The sequence below is a fragment of the Carassius gibelio genome, chromosome B20 (genome assembly GCF_023724105.1).
Source record: "Carassius gibelio isolate Cgi1373 ecotype wild population from Czech Republic chromosome B20, carGib1.2-hapl.c, whole genome shotgun sequence".
NCBI lineage: Eukaryota > Metazoa > Chordata > Actinopteri > Cypriniformes > Cyprinidae > Carassius > Carassius gibelio.
Window position 1 is genome coordinate 18318353 of NC_068415.1, and position 17027 is coordinate 18335379.

Below are 17027 nucleotides of genomic sequence, written 5' to 3' on the forward strand. Positions count from 1 at the left end.
TAACTAACAATGAGTAAGTAATACATTTGTTACAGTATTTATTAATCTTTGTTAATGTTAATTAATAGAGATAGTGAAAAGTGACGTGACATTCAGCCAAGTATGGTGACCCATACTCAGAATTTGTGCTCTGCATTTAACCCATCCGAAGCACGCACGCACGCACACACGGAGCAGTAGGCAGCCATTTATGCTGCGGCGCCCGGGGAGCAGTTGGGGGTTCGATGCCTTGCTCAAGGACACCTAAGTCGTGGTATTGAAGGTGGAGAGAGAACTGTACATGCACTCCCCCCACCCACAATTCCTGCCTGCCCGGGACTCGAACTCACAACCTTTCGATTGGGAGTCCGACTCTCTAACCATTAGGCAAGATTTTAAATGTGGAAATGAACATGAACAAACATGAAAAATTGCTGTATAAGTGTAGTTAATTATTAGTTACTGTTAATTAATGTAGTTAACTAATGAATCTTATTTTAAAGTGTTACCGATTTGTTTATTACAGTTAAGGTGTACAGTCAAAGCATTATTTTTATAAGAGATAAGAGAGATATTTAATAATATTTAATAATATTTATATAATATTTAATAATATAATATAATATAATATAAACTAATATAAATTGTAGAATTTCATTTTTCATTACCATGTAGCCTTGGTTAAATCAACAAAAAAATATGATTCGGAGGTGGAGAAAGCGATTACATTTTGTCATTAGTTTCCTTCTCGTAACTGCAGTTTGAAATTATGCAAATGCGACTTGTCAAGTGGCTTAAAAATGTAATTACAGACTGATCATTTGGGACAGTTTTACAGGATTGTGCCAGTTCTCCATTCTGTCCGCCCTTCTCATTAAAAATGATTTGTAGCAGGTATGTTTTTCTGAGCAGCTCCCTGTGCTAAAGAAAAAAATGAATTCTACTCAGCACCTAGAGGCCATCAGAACTGAAGGGATGGATATTGTGTTAACAGCAGGGTACCAGTAGTGATGTGTTTAAATTCATGACATTTTGTTAAGAAGTGTGTATGTAGTGTACCTTGTTCATGCATGTGGGTAACTGTGTGTTTGTTATATGTAATCTGTTCCTTACAAAACATGTTACACTCAGGACATCCTACTGGATGCGGGATGTCCGGCACAATGTCCACACTTACTGAGGTATTTCCTCCACTTAAACAAAAGCACACACACTCATCTACACTTACTAACACACACAAACAGACATGGTTGACACCTCGCTTTAACAAGGTCACTAACCAACTCGAAGCACAAAATCATTGTAGGACTGGTAGTTGATGGCATCCAGTACATCAAACATCTCGATGGCGAAATCAGCCACTCTGCACAGGTGCTCAGAGATAGACTTCTTTATCTATTCAGAGAGAAAACAGAAAGACATTATTCATGTACCACCACCTCTGTATTTGTTCTGAGATGATGGTAATGAACAGAGTAATTGTTGGATGGATTTACGATCAGAATAGGGACTATTTCTGCCAAACAAGCAAAGGTTATGTTATAAACGCAACCATTTGAAGTTTTTGTGAAACACAAAAGAAGATATTTTGAAGAATGTTAATGCTGCTCTTTTTTCCCCCTTCAAACAACGTATAACAGAGACCTGGAGCTGTCAATCTCCAAAACAGACAAAAAAAATCTTCCAAGTTTTCTGAAGTCACATGACAGCTTTGTGTCGAAACAGACTGTTACAGTTTACTTTCTCAAAATCTTGACCTATGCCATAAATTATATCAATCTGGTTATCATGTGTCTGAATATGAGGAAGGTCAAATATGATTTCAGGTCCACTTGCTTTTGGTGCATGGAAAATGGAAGCTTGAACATTCTGAGCATTATTTTTTTTTTCCAATTGAGGAATTTTACTGGTTTAGAGTGATGTGAGGATGAAATCATTATGAGATATCATAATTTCATATTACTAACACATTCATAATTTTCATATCACTAATCTGAGAGAGAGGTCATCATAAATTGTTGTTCCAAACCTGTATGGCTTATGAAGGAACTTAAAAGACTATATTTTGAGAAATGTCTCTTTATTTATTTATTTGTTTTTCTTTGGTCCATTAAATAGAAGTCAATTGGCTCCGAAATGGTTTGTTTCCCAACCTTCTTCAACATTCCCTCTTTCTTCCTCAGAAGGAAGAAATGCATACAGATTCAGAGCAACATGAGAGTGAGTAAATGATGACAGAATTTTCATTTTCATGTTAACTATCCCTTTAATTAAGCCGTGGGCTGTGTTTATGTTAGCTTTAGGGTGAGGACAAAATATCATTAGCTCTGTATAAAAATCGATGAGAAAAGTCTCCACTATGACAGAAAACCAAACATGCACGTGCGTTTGCATTTGATATTCGTTTTGCTTTCACGGCAGTGGCAGGTTTGAGTGGTGCCATGACATGATTTTCATCATTCAAGGCCAAATGCAAATACACCCAAACTGAGATTACCTTGAAAACACACACACGCCTGCACACGCGTGCCAACACACACACGCACGATGATTTCTGCAAGATCATGTGACACTGAATGACTGCAGAAAGTTTAGCTTTGCAACACAAGAATTAATTACATTTTAAAATATATTCCAAAAGAGACCAGTTATTTTGCATTTTAATAATAATATTTCACAATATTGCAGATTTTTTTATATTTTTGATCAAACAAATGCTGCCTTAATAGGTGTAAAATATATAATATAAAATAATAATAATAATAATCTTACAAACCCCAAACTTTAGAACAGTGCATTCTCTAAATCTAAGTCTTTTTGCTTCTCAAATAATATATCGTTTTAAAGTTGTTTAGATCATTTTATTGAAAAACATTGCAAAAATCCTGATTGAGAGAATGATTTTTTTGCTGTGTTCGCACACATACACACTCTGTGTACCTTTGATCCCGCGGTGGGGACGAGGCCGACCGCAGCCATGTAAGTACTCCCAATAGTTTTGATCTTCTCAATGTCTCTGTAGCATTCCTTATCCATAAGCTACAGACAGAGAAAGAGAGGGATGATGTGATGGGAGAAATAAATGAAGCCTATGTGGGATAAAGGTGACTTGCACACTGAGCCAAAACATACATAACTCGGGCTGGGAGACTAGAAATTCTCACCGCATCAAAGTCAGCGATGATCTCGTTTAGCAGCCGGAGGCATTCCACACCCATGTTGTTTCCATCCAGCTCAATGTAGAAGTCATTAAAGTTGGGGATGGAGGCGAACAGGACGCCCACCTGAGAGTAAGACTGATAATACAGGTCCTAGAACAGTAGAGCAGGAAAGCAATGAGACCCTCAGGGGACGATACCACTGATCCAGGCTGAGCTGATATATAACAGCGGTTAAAGAAGTTAAGTCTACAGTAATTAGTCACGACATGCATGAATTGGACAAGTTGATTTTGGTCAAAGCAAAACTTGCTTTCGGCATTAAAATGTAGAGTGCATTAGACTGACCCTTCCATCTCAAATCAAAGATTCAACAGCATCACAGTGGTTTATGAGCACAAAAAGGGGGTTTTCTTGCTCTTCTTAAATAGAAGGATTTGATTTACTATGTAGACATATCGGCCACGTACACACTGCAAAATTTTGGGAGTAACAACCGCATTTAAATACAGAAGTGACTCCCTTTAATTATCATTCTACAGTATATGTATGGAGTATAGGAGTCACTCCCAAAATTATGATTTTGGAAATAACCATAGCAACAATTTGGTGTTTCATGGCTGCAAACAAGAAACATGGCACCAAAAGATTAATATAACGGTGTCATTTTGTTTTCCAAACTAATATTAGTGTTTACATGCATGTTTGATTTTAGACAGGCTAATTTGTCAATGAAAACAATAATCTGTCTTTTTAAGTGTGACATAAATTATTTTGTCTGGCTGAAATCATATACAGAGGTTAGTCATTTTACACTACCATTCAAAGGTTTGGGGTCTGTAGGAGTATATATATATATATATATATATATATATATATATATATATATATATATATATATATATATATATATATATTTTTTTTTTTTTTTTTTTTTTTTTTTTTTGGTGCCAAAACTGAATTTTCATCAGCCATTTCTTTAGTTGTTAATTTTTAGATTTTGTCACATGACCCTTCAGAAATGATCATTCTTATCATTCTAATCATTCTTATTATCATTGTTGAACATTGTGTTGTTTGTGCTTCTTTTTTTTTTTTTTTTATCTTTGCTTAAAACTACATTTCAAAGGGTTATTGGAGTATAATGCATTATAATTATTCATAATATGCGTTGTAATACATTATATATTGTCATAAATAATTATAACTTTAAAAAATGTAATGCATAGTGTAACAATAAATTGAAAAGTGTTATAATGTATAAACTGTGGTTACAATTATTCATGAAATTGTATAATGCATTATAAGGTACTGTATAATTAATGCATTTAAACTACTTTTATAATGCATTATACATTATGGCTTTAAGTAAAGTGTTACCTGTTTTTTTCTGGAATTATTTAGGACTCCAGAAACGATAAAAAGTGTACATTTGAAATATAAATCTTTAGTAAAACTATAAATATCTTTACTGCCACTTTAAAGCATTCCCTGCTGATTTTTAGTATAAATTAATTTCTGGAAAAAAATAAATATTGATCCCAAACTTTTGAATGGTAGAAGAGAAAGAAATGATAATGTAAAATGTTTTGGAGTGAGAAAATATGACTAACATCATAAGAAGACTTCAAAAAACAGTTGTACACTTTTTCCAAGCTATCATTAAAAAAAAAGCATTCCAGTGATGTTTGCATTGCATGTGTAATCCTGCATATGTGTCTGAGATTTTCACTTCCTTATGCCACTGTTTACAATATAATTCCATGCTCAGGAGAGGATGCTTGCTTCAGAGTTGCTGCAACAGATTTCAGGATGTCTGATTGCATCAATTCCTGTGAAGGATCTTGGACAGGAAAAGAGCCGAGCAGCATGTGTTGAGCATGCAGCAAACATAAAAAAAAAAAAAAAAAAAAAAAAAAAAACCTTTACAAAACACATAACACACATTGATTGTGTTCATGAGGCCTCACAGTGAAGCCTGGCAGTGAGATCACAAAGCCAGACGGAGCAGCTCACAATCACAATCTTATCTCATTTGCATGATCAAAACACAAGCTATCATCAAAGCATCTGCGCTGACCTCTCACCTAATTAGCAGCTGGATCGTAACAACATTGCTATGAAGTGGTGACTTTGGAAACTACAACATCTGACAGACCACAACAATCCCCACTTCACTTCATCTGAATGCTCTTTGGCTTAGAGCTGTGTCAAATTTTTAGAAGTTAATTTGTATCTTGTGTTGTCTTTAAGGCTATTCTTTGTGATCTGTAAATGAAATCTGACCATGTTTCGTGGGTTGGACAGCAGAAAGTGTTGAGCTACATGTGCAGGCAGAAGGTTGAACAGAATCCTCTTATTATCCAGCTTCACTTTCTCCATGTCATCTCTGTCCTCCTCAGCCTGTGGACAAAACACACACACTGACATATTAACAATTAACTGTATTCTCATACTAGCTGTATCGCCTGTCACTGGATATTTTAAAGGTCAATAATAAAATAATTTGTGTTCATATTGAATTAAACTCTGAAAATAAAACATCCACTAGAGGGCACTGTTACTGTTGAAATCGCTTGCTATCACAGTGCTGATGATGCTTAAGATGTTCCACTATTTAGTTTTTTTTTTTCTTTTGAAAATATACACTTCTGCTCAGAACAGAAGTTTGGGGAATTGTTATAAAAGAAATTAATCTTTTATTCAGCGTGGTAAAGTCAACACATTAAATTCACAGTATGCTACAAAATATTTTTTATATCAGACAAATGCTTTTCTTAGGAACTTCCTAAGAATCTTGGAAAAAATGTACCACAGTTTCCACAGAAATATTAATCAGCATAATTGTTTTCAACATTGATAATAAAAATAAATGTCTCTTGAATACCAAATGAGCATATCATAATGATTTCTTATGGACCATTTGACATTTCACATAAAATATTCAAATAGAAATTGATTTAAATTTATATTTAAAAGTATATATAAATATTGGTGAGCTGAAGACTTCCATCAAAAAAATAAAAATTATTGCCGACCTCTAACTTTTGAAAATTTGTGTGTGTGTGTGTGTGTTTATTTTATCCTAGGTATTCTACAAATACATTTACATATTTATGTACTTAAACAGTACCCTGCAAATGTACATTTATTATACTAAACAGACACCGTATACTTAAAGTATGCTAATTTGGAAAAACTTAATTTTGTATTTAATGCACTTTAACTGTGCTGAAGTCCGACTAAAGATATACTGAAGTATATTTGATTGTACTAAAGTGGAACTATTACAATACATCAGGTACAATTTAAATATCTTGCATTTAAAGACTGATATTATTTTCAAAATCATATAATCCTCATCAATGATGAGATTACTGCACATTTTAGGCTTAATATTAAGAAATGTGCATTGTGCACAAATAGTACTCCAAATAAAATGTAATTATAATTTTTATGCCACTAGCTCTCAAACAAAATGTCAGGATTTAATGTCAACAGATTACTATACTGAACTACACTTAGTATAAAATAAACATTTTATAAACGTATTGATGCATTTATACACGCACAACCTAAATATTTGCATACACGGGTGCACTCACCTGGGTGGCCCAGAGGTAGTCCAGTCTGAGTTTGAGATCCAGCTGTCTGCAGTGAAGCACCAAAGCTCCAGAAAACAGCAGCATTGCCAGAACCGGGTCATAGCTGTGTGTGTGAAAGAATCCACCTCTACACACACAATCACAATGACACCAATCAGATTATCAGATAAAATAGGGGGTCAGCCTTTTGACCAAAAACAATTACTTTTAAATTGGCTCCTGAGTTTCAATAATTTGACAACACATTTACATGTTCTCGGTTCTCTGGTGTCAGTTAATGGTGATATTACTGGCAGGTAAACTAAATATTTCTCACAAATCCCAGTTTAGGTAACCCTGAGATAATTAAACAACTATGAAGTACAAACACTCCTATAACCTTTGCGTTGAGCTCGACTCACCCTATGGCCTTCCGATAGCTGCTAGTCTCCATGACGACAGTGTGGAGGATGTTGAGAAGGAGAAGCAGGAGGATCTTGGGTAGTGATGACACACGGAGGTAGAGAGCCACAGATAGCGACGCCATCACACATGATAAAAATACATACGGAGTGTATTTGCACACCCCGGAGCCCACGCTGGTCCCGTTGACTGTGACAACTGTCACCATGGAGACATTGGAATTCCCCTCCAGTGACCACGGTACACATTCCACCTGTGTAGTTACAGCAACACAAACACACTCAACATCAGAAAGAAACTAACAGATGAACACTTATTTGGAAGTTATATATATGTTTTATTCGGTGTATATTCTAAGATCCTCAGTTATACAGTTGTTCTCTCTTCTACTGTACACACACACACACACTCACCACACACCCCTGGGTCACGGAGTACATCAGCAGCACCAGGAACCCACACAGAACCGTTCTGATCTGCAGGGTCAGACAGTCAGGAGAGCACTGAGAACACAAAGATAGGAAAGAGCAATCAGAAAACCTACAGAACAAATGCACACAAACAACTAGTTTGACATTTCCTGAAGAAAATTACTTCCATGATGCTAGAGCTCTGTGGATGGCTGCTAGGCGGTGCTATGCTGTTCTGTATGGTTTCTAAGGTACTATGTGGCTGCTAGGTGGTGCTACCGTGTTCTGTGTGGTTGTTAGGTGCTGCTATAGTGTTCTGGATTGTTGTCAAGGTACTTTGTGGCTGCTAGGTGTTGCTAGGTTGCTCTGGGTGGTTGTTAAGGTTTTGCTATGTGGCTCCAGGATGGTGCTAGGTTGCTCTAGGTGGTTGTTAAGGTGTTGCTATGTGGCTCCTAGGTGGTGCTTAGTTGCTCTGGGTTGTTGTTAAGGTGTTGCTTTGTGGCTCCTAGATGGTTCTAGGTTGTTCTGGGTGGTTGTTAGGGTGTTGCTATGTGGCTCCTAGATGGTTCTAGGTAGCTCTGGATGGTTGTTAAGGTGTTGCTATGTGGCTCCTAGGTGGTGCTAAGTTGCTCTGGGTGGTTGTTAAGGTGTTGCTATGTGGCTCCTATGTGGTGCTAAGTTGCTCTGGGTGGTTGTTAATGTGTTGCTTCAGTATGTGTCTACTATGTGGTGCTATGATGTTGTAGATGGTCGTTAGGTGATGCTAGGTCGCTCTGGGTAGTTGTTAAGGTGTTGCTATATGGCTACTGTTTGGTGCTAAGGTGTTCTGGATGGTTGTTAGGTGGTGCTTGGCTGGTCTGGATGGTTGTTAGGCTGCTAGGTGGTGCTAAGGTGATCCGGATGGTTGTTAGGTTGTGCTAGATTACTCTGAGTGGTTGTTAAGGTGCTATGTAGCTGCTAGGTGGTTCCACTGTGTTCTGGATGGTTGTTAGGTGCTGCTATAGTGTTCTGGATTGTTGTCAAGGTACTATGTGGCTGCTAGGTGTTGCTAGGTTGCTCTAGGTGGTTGTAAAAAAAAAAAAAAAAAAAAATTAGCATCTGTTTTACTCACACCCGAGGCATCCTAGGTGTATATGACTTTCTTCTCTCAAGTTTATGATTTGACAATATTCTACTATCATTCAAATTTAATGAGCAGGGCAAAGGACATCGCAAAATAATACACACACTCTTACACAAAACTAAAAATAAAATATAGAAAATGTATCTAAAGAGCCAAGTTTTGCTTTTGTTATGAATATAAAAACTTTTTTAAGAATATAAAAGCCTAATATAACACACCCTTTCATAGTCATTCTTCAAGTGGGAATGAATTATCTTTTTTGAATATCTAAAAATGCAGAAAGTTTTGATTGAGGGACAGGTTTAGGAGTATGGGATAGAAAATACAGTTTGTACAGTATAAAAACCATTATGACTATGGAGAGTCCCCAACCTGGAGACCAGTGTTACCTGCACATGAGTGATGTGAAGGTACATCACACTTGCCATGTGGAAACATAAACAGAGAACCAGCAGGATCACAACCAGAAGACCTCTGCAGCAAGAGAAAGAAAGATCAAGAGAGAGGATGTTATATGCATGTATGTTGTATCTGAGCATGCAAAATGTGTGATCAATTTAGTGCGTTTGGCAAATAAAGAAAAGGTGTGTTATGTTAATGTGTCAGGTACTGTGTGTGTATTTTACATACTGAGGAATGATGAGAAAATAGACCACTGCAAAAAATGAAGTGAGGACAAGCGAGATAACCACCGCACTGATGAAGGCATCATCATACACTTGCTGATACTGTGTGACAAAGAGAGACAGAGACAATTTGACAGGTTGTAGCAATTATGCAGTCAGTTTTTCTACAGTCCATGTGTGTAAAGTTGTTTCTTCAACTTCTGTAAGGGTGCGTTTGGGTCTCCTAAAACAGATTTTCCCTGCACCATCATACACAAATGTATTCCACAATTTATTTTGTGATGAAAATGACAACAATGGAATAGCTTATTTATTTATTTATTTATAAATGAAAGTGTGACTCTTTTGTCTTTTTGTGGCTAATTTTACAGCTAGCATTTAATCCTAAACAAACACAATTATCTACAATTTCCAGACAATTAAATTTGTTCAGAAGATTCTATAAAATTACAGCTTGATTAAAAATAAAAACACAAAAATATCATGTTCTGTTCAAATGATATTTAGCTTTTTTCCTTTGTGTTCTTTACATATCTTACTTTGTGTTCTGATTACATGTGCTATTCACCACCCTGTTGTCTCCTTGGTAACAAATTACACTTTAACAAACTTCATGAAGTGCAAAACTGTTTTGTGGGCCTGTGGTGATTTTGATTTAAAATTAAATTATTAAATCTTAATTCAACTGAAGAAGGATTTCAAAAGTAACAGTAATCAGTGTTGAAAAGTGTCATAGCAAAGTCAAAAAAGGACTTTTTTTTTTTCTTTTTTTTTTTGTAAACAGCCAGCCTTGCACTCTCTCCTGGGTTCACAAAATCCTGGGTGCATAAATTCGAATATATGGGTTGTGCTATTCTGTTGTAAATAAATCTTAACCAATGATTCCTCGTTGCATCTACTTTTGGAAGGCCAAATAAAGTGCTTTCAGTTTGGCACAGAAACACACAGCGTCTGCCTAACATGGCTGCATCAACACTACTGCGGTTCCCTTTCTGCCTTGCATGCCATGGCCTCACTTCAGGTCTATCAGGCCAAGCTGCTCCGGCAGCTGCACAAGGGCAGTGGTGACCCAGGGATTTTGCAGGAGGCACGCACTGCTACCGACCTCGCTCTCCAGGTGACGAAGGTCACTGCGCACTCCTTGGGTCAGGTGATGTCCAGGAGCGCCACCTATGGGTGAACCTGGCAGACATGAGGGAGTCTGATTGGGCTCAGCTCCTCAACTCCCCGGTCTTCCAGGATGGCCTCTTTGGCGACGCGGCAGAGAGCTTTGCCCAGCAGTTCTCTGCCGCCCAGAAGCAGTCTGAGGCCATCAGACACATCCTGCCCTGGCGGCCCACTGCTGTCTCCAACCCGCCACCAGCGCAGTTGCCTCAGCCTGCTCGTCGCCGAGGGTGCCCCCCTGCGCCCTCCTCCACTCCAGCTCGGCCACAGCAGCAGCCTTCACCCTGGCCACAGTGAGGAGATGGCTACTGAATATGGTTACTCCATATGAGACCGCTTCAGCTCTGGCTTCACGACCGAGTCCCAAGATGGGCATGGCACAGACGTTGTGCAAGATCAGGGAGGACGAGGAGCAGGTCCTCATGGTTGTGCCTTTTAAGCCCAGCCGGACCTGGTTCCCCGAACTTATACTCCTCGCGACAGCACCTCCCTGACCAATTCCTTGCTTTGAAATGGATACCTCTTCGTCACTTGGTGTTCTTCATGGCATGAGGACACCTGGAAATGTCCGATTGGGTCAGTGCTTTCCTTTCTTCAGGAGGGGTTGGAACGAAGGCTGTCTCCTTCCACCCTCAAGGTCTATGTGGCTGCCATTTCGGCTCACCATGACCCTGTTGAAGGTAAGTCACTGGGGAGGCATGATCATCAGGTTCCTGAGAGGAGCAAGGAGGCTCAATCCGCCTCGCCCTCAGCAAGTCCTCTCTTGGGACCTCGCAGTGGTTCTATCGGCACTGCAGAGGGCTCCCTTCGAACCCTTGCTCTCAGTTGAGCTAAAGTTTTTATCTTTGAAAACTGCGCTCCTGACGGCTTTGGCTTCGGTGAAGAGGGTCGGGGACCTGCAGGCATTTTCAGTTGACGAAGTGTGCCTGGAATTCGAGCCAGCTAACTCTCACGTTATCTTGAGACCCCGGCCTGGGTACGTGCCCAAAATTCCCACTCCATTCGTAACGTCGAACGTGAACGACTGAAAGGGAAAGTCTTGGTTCAGCTGGCTCAGCTCCTCAGCGAAGACTTGAATGCGAGTTGCTTGTGTTGCTCCTTATATAACCGCTCTGCGGGGCAGAGCTTGCGATGCAAATCCCACAGACCAAGGTACTTTGTGTACCATTGGCTCGTTTTGTAGCACTCGAAGGTGATTGGGCTCTTGGGCAAGATCCCATTCATAACGTCTTCGTTCCCTCCTTCAGGGAACGAGGGTTACATACGTAACCAAGACGTTCCTTATAACACCTTCTTTCTTTGCATGAACATTTGGGCAGCATTACGCAAATATTTCCACATTGTGATGTAGACATGTGGAGGCGTGTTTGAACAAGGCGTTTTAGCCCAGTCTGGATCAGCCTTCTCTCTTAGATTGAATAAATCCTTTGGTTGGAGACTTTGAGCTTTGTAACTCTGCAGATCATATACATGCACAAATAGCTACATAAAAAAAAAACTAAAGAAAAACAAATTCTGAGGGAGGGGCTTCATAAAAGCAGGAAATGAAAGAGCGTTTATAGGAGAAAGGACAGAGCGGTGTGGAATAAAGGTAAATTATGTGAAAAACTTTTTATTTTCTTTTTTTACAAAACAAAGCATTAACACATGTTGGACTACACCCCATAAACACAATCAAGACAAAAAAATAATAAAATACAGTCAACCACCCCTTTAAATCTACAGGGATTTTAAAAAGTAGCAAAGATATATGAGACATGGTAAAGTTTCTAAGAAATAAAAAAAAAATTACTGAAACATTTAAAGAGTTCAGTTCTGATAAGAATCTTTATGTAAAAGTGCCCAAAGTTGCAGAAAGACCTTGTGTGTGTTTGTGTAAGCATATGCTTTGTTGTATCTCTTGTAAGTGTCACAAGTAACATGTAGCACAAGTAGCAGCCTGCAGGAGATCAATGCAACACGCTGCTTTGTGCGTCAGCTTCATTAGAGTATAAAAACCACCATCCCTCTCTTTATAAGAACCAGATGCAATGTCATTATACTCCCAGAGAGAGCAGGGAAAGCCACTGTGCTCCTGCACACATGAGTGTGTATGTGTGTGTGTGTGAGAGAGAGAGAGAGAGAGAGAGAGAGAGAATATGTCGTGAGTTTGACAGATTTTCCTAAATCATTACTGTTGCCCCCATTCTGTTAGGGTGGGCGGACGTCTTACATGAATCGAAGATGGGAGGGATTGGAGAGGACTGAATATAGGCAAAGAAATAGAGGACAGAGCAATGGAGAGAGCTAGAGAGAAAGGAGAGTGCGAGAGAGATGAGGGGGAGAGAGGATGTTGAAAGTGAGAGGAGACAGGGAGTCACGAAGCTCAACAGAACAATGCGGGGGATGCGGCGTGTGTGTCTGAGGAAATTCTTCAATCCATCTCCCTCACATTTCGCCAAGTCACTCCTGCCAATGCCCTGGATTGGCTACTGCTTTATTAGGGACACCGGGGCAGGTTGTCACACTTTTCACTTTGCCGGATATTTCTTTGAGTAGGTTTATTTTGTTCAAGTTTCTGCATAGCCATACACCACCATTCAAAAGTTTGGGGTCAGTATGATTTATTTTTTATTTTTTTAGTCTGAAAGGAGTCTTAAAGACTTTTATAGTGTTACAAAAGAAAAATCTAAATACTGACCAAATTAATTCCTAGCAATGCATATTACTAATAAAAAATTATGTTTTGACATATTAATGGTAGGAAATGTACAAAATATCTTCATGAAACATGATCTTTACTTATATGTCCTAATGATTTTTGGCATAAAAGAAAAATAGATAATTTTGGCCAATACAATGTTTGCTATTGCTTAAAATATACCCTAGTGACTTAAGACTGGTTTTGTGTTCCAGGATCACAAATATATATTATACTGTTACATTACAATAATTCAGTTTTTATTGTATTTTTAATCACTAAAAGCAGGCTTGGTTAGCATTAGGGACTTCTTTGAAACACATAAAAATAAAAAGTAAATGATACCAGAATTTAACCAATAGCAGGATATGTTATTACACCATATGGGGTAAGTTGTCACAATTCAACTTGCCATTAAACATTGTATTGTTGACATTTTAGTTTTATTTAGACTGTAAAATATTAAAATAACAAATGGAAGAAAAAAAATAGATATGGCAACTTTGGCCAGCAAATATTTCAGTTAAAAATAATTTCAATAAATGTGTGACATTTAAAACCAGACATTAAACTCTGGGGGTCAGATGTATGTCTGTGGTTTTATGCTGTTTACTCATTTTCCCATCAACTGTAGCAAGAAATCATTCTATTTTAAAAGGTTCAAACCCTCTCTGACAACTGTCCCCATGTGACAACTAGTCCTGCTCTCACCTACATGTTTACCCATCATACATCTGTGTGTACTCACTCTCTGCTCTCTCTCTCTGCTCCTGTATGTGAGGGTAATGAAGTTGAGGTCTGTCGTCTCTGACTCTGTCTGTCGTGCTTCTATCAGACGGCCGATGTAACGGTTCACTCTGGTCCCGGGAGAGTTCTGCACCATGCCTGCTGAAAATGACGTCCGATTACGCAGCTTCTCAGAAGCTGTTCGTAGCGCACGTCTCTGGAAACACAGGGGAAATTTACATTGAAATAGAGTATTGCAGATTCTAAATTTGAAAATTTAAGTTTAGATACAAATAACTCCCAGTTCAACTGAAATTAGGATTTTTTTTTTGTAAATAGTGAAAAAAATAAATAATGATAATAATAATAATAATAATAATAATAATGATTTTGGTTTGTTCTATATGCAAAGCTAGGATATGACTTCAAAAGATTTCAAATATATTGCAAGAAATCATATGGACCTCTTTTATGGTGCTCTTTTGAGTTTGACTGTGTTAACATTACAAAATTACTTTATTTGTGTGCATACAGCTTTACAATGACACGATGATGAGTGTGTGATTACAAAAGATAAGTTTAAGGTAAACTACCCCATTACAGTTAGGTAAAAAGAAAGAACAGCACACTCACGTGTACTTTTTAAACTCATCTACACACACATCAACAGTACATGGTGACAGATGGGTGTTCAACACATCTCAGCATATTTTCTCACACATGCAGTGGTGATAAGATCTTTAATTATGCAGTGATACAAGTCAAAACACACACAGAGAGAGAGAGAGAGAGAGAGAGAGAGAGAGAGTCAGACATTATGAGAACAGTAAATCTGCAGTAGTGATTGTATCTGTGTGCAATCATCCACTCATCTGAAGGAGTGGCATTAAAGAGTGCACTGGATTAACACAGTGAATGTGATTTGTGTGGGTGTGAAATGTGACTTTGGGTGATTTGGGGATCTTGGATTATTAAATGAAGGAGGATTAAAAAAAAACAGCAATCACAGTATACAGTATCATCAGCAATGGAACTTTTCGATGACTGTTTGTGACATCATGACATGGTGATGTCTTACTTCATAAATATTAATTGGATTATCAATACTCATGAGCCGAACCTTTGACAGTTTGGCTCTTGTGGAGATACACTTGACTAGATTACGGCAGATCGTTTTGATATGCTACTTCAATTGAACATCAGACCGCAACTGACCTAAACTGAAACTGGTGTGGTTTTATGCTTAAATCTGTTTATGTTTGGACAACATGAATCCCAATGACTTTCATAGCCAGGTTTAATATACACTTAAATATAAATATTTCGGTAACACGTTAGAATAAGGTTCCATTAGTTAATATAAGTCAATGTTTTAATTAACAAGAACAAACAATGAACAATAAATTTATTACTGTATTTATTAATCTTGTAAATGTTAGTTAATGAAAATACAGTTATTCATTGTAAGTTAATGTTAATTCACAGTGCATTAACTAATGTTAACAAGCACAACTTTTGCATTAGTAAATGATGAAATTAACATTATCTAAGATGAATACTGTAAATGCTGTAGAAGGTTTTTTTCTTGCTTAGTCCATGTTAACTAAAGAAGTTAACTATACATTAACTAATGGAACCTATATTTCTTAATATTAGTTAGTGTTTTGTCTTACTGTATAAGTAAATACAGTATGAGTTCAGCCGCAGTCATTTGTATGACCAAACTATTACCTTCATTCATTTTGCCGGTTTCGATGCAGGGATTTTGTGGGTCAGTGGGTAGATGTTTGGTTCAGACATCTGAATATTCTCTTTTTATAAATATCTAACTCTGAAATAATATCTGATGTTACAATTGTAAGGCAAGAATACACTACATGACTTAAAAAGAATTTAAAACACAAGGCATCATACACTTGTGTTGTTCTGAATACAACAAGCTCACACAGAAACGTACGTCTTGTTGCTGGGAGACATGACAAATGAAAACAATGCGTTCTAAAATTGTCTCAAAATCTCAAACATGTTTATTATCCTCTTAGCTAAAAATTGGAGTCTGTGACTATCGTACACTGTGCAATTGCTGTGAAATCTGTTAATTCCAACTGTCCAAAATCAAAGGTTGTGTAGTGTTTTCCTGATATTCCGGATGTTAAAACAGTTTCAACCAACTAGAAAGCTATTTAATATCAGTCAGCTATGTTTACTTGATGTGAAAAAAAGTGGCAGCCCCTGGTCCTCCTTGTTAATAATCCCGCACCTTGTCATCATCCTCACACGTCATGACGTTGGAGAAAGGGATCTCAGCCTTGAACATCTTTCTGCAGTGCATGAGCTGCACCAGCAGGTAACAGACGGTCTTAAACTTCATCCTTTTCGCTGGCTTTATGTCTGATAGGATCAGCCCAGGAAAAATCTGCAGAGAGAGAGAAAAAGAGGGGGTGGGAAGAGATGTGGAATGAGGAAAGAGAAGAGATTAACTGAATGTGAGAAAATGGCTGCAGTGACTGTTGGCTGAAAAAAAAAATGAAGTGGCTTAAAAAAGTTATATAAAGAAGACACTTAGAACTCCAAATAGACTAGGCTTTTGATTGTGCATGTGTGAATCAGTTTATTGCGTTGCACTCATCTCTCACATTTGGAAGATACAGTTTTGCAACTCAAACCTTTAACAGAAATAGACATCTTATGGATGTTCAGGTTATCAGACCTTAGAGAGACTTGATTATCATCAATGTTGAATATAGTTGTGCTGCTTACAATTTTTGTAAAAACCATGATATATAAAACAAAATTTCAGGACTGTTTGATGAAACAAATTTCGAAGATCACAACAAATGTTTGTCCAATTGCATGCTGAGAACTTCTTTAAGAATGAATGCTTCCTTTTACTACTATAACTTTAGCAATAAAAATAGCAATAACAAGAAGCAAATAATAATGTAAATATAGTCTATTTAAATGCCCCACTTCCTTTTTCAAAATAAAAAATGTCAACAGAGGAAAGACAGCTGCTCATTAACTGATTTCTGAGGTGCTTTTAAAAAGCCAACTGGTTCAATGGCTCTGCTTTGTTGTCAATAGTTATTAATCAAATGCAGTCATTTTCACAACCAGTAAAATTAACAAATCTTTACTGCCAATGTAGTGATGT

General features: G+C 37.6%; 1 protein-coding gene and 1 long non-coding RNA gene across 2 annotated transcripts in view; one reads left to right on the top strand and one right to left on the bottom strand.

Annotated features, from left to right (window-relative positions):
- LOC127983879 (uncharacterized) overlaps positions 1-3 on the top strand; it is a 2308-nt gene extending 2305 nt beyond the window's left edge. The window contains exon 2 of the long non-coding RNA XR_008160508.1: positions 1-3. This exon is cut by the window's left edge and continues 1505 nt beyond it. This is a non-coding gene — a long non-coding RNA (uncharacterized LOC127983879).
- Positions 1-17027, bottom strand: part of LOC127983864 (adenylate cyclase type 1-like) — a 31913-nt gene that overhangs the window by 4150 nt on the left and 10736 nt on the right. The window contains exons 6-16 of the mRNA XM_052586230.1: positions 16134-16289; positions 13896-14090; positions 9308-9405; positions 9067-9151; positions 7558-7647; positions 7144-7397; positions 6743-6869; positions 5424-5540; positions 3144-3290; positions 2920-3018; positions 1260-1374 (exon numbers count right to left, since the gene is read on the bottom strand). Coding sequence (XP_052442190.1) covers positions 1260-1374; positions 2920-3018; positions 3144-3290; positions 5424-5540; positions 6743-6869; positions 7144-7397; positions 7558-7647; positions 9067-9151; positions 9308-9405; positions 13896-14090; positions 16134-16289 — 1483 coding nt within the window. The remainder of the gene's footprint in view (positions 1-1259; positions 1375-2919; positions 3019-3143; positions 3291-5423; positions 5541-6742; positions 6870-7143; positions 7398-7557; positions 7648-9066; positions 9152-9307; positions 9406-13895; positions 14091-16133; positions 16290-17027) is intronic.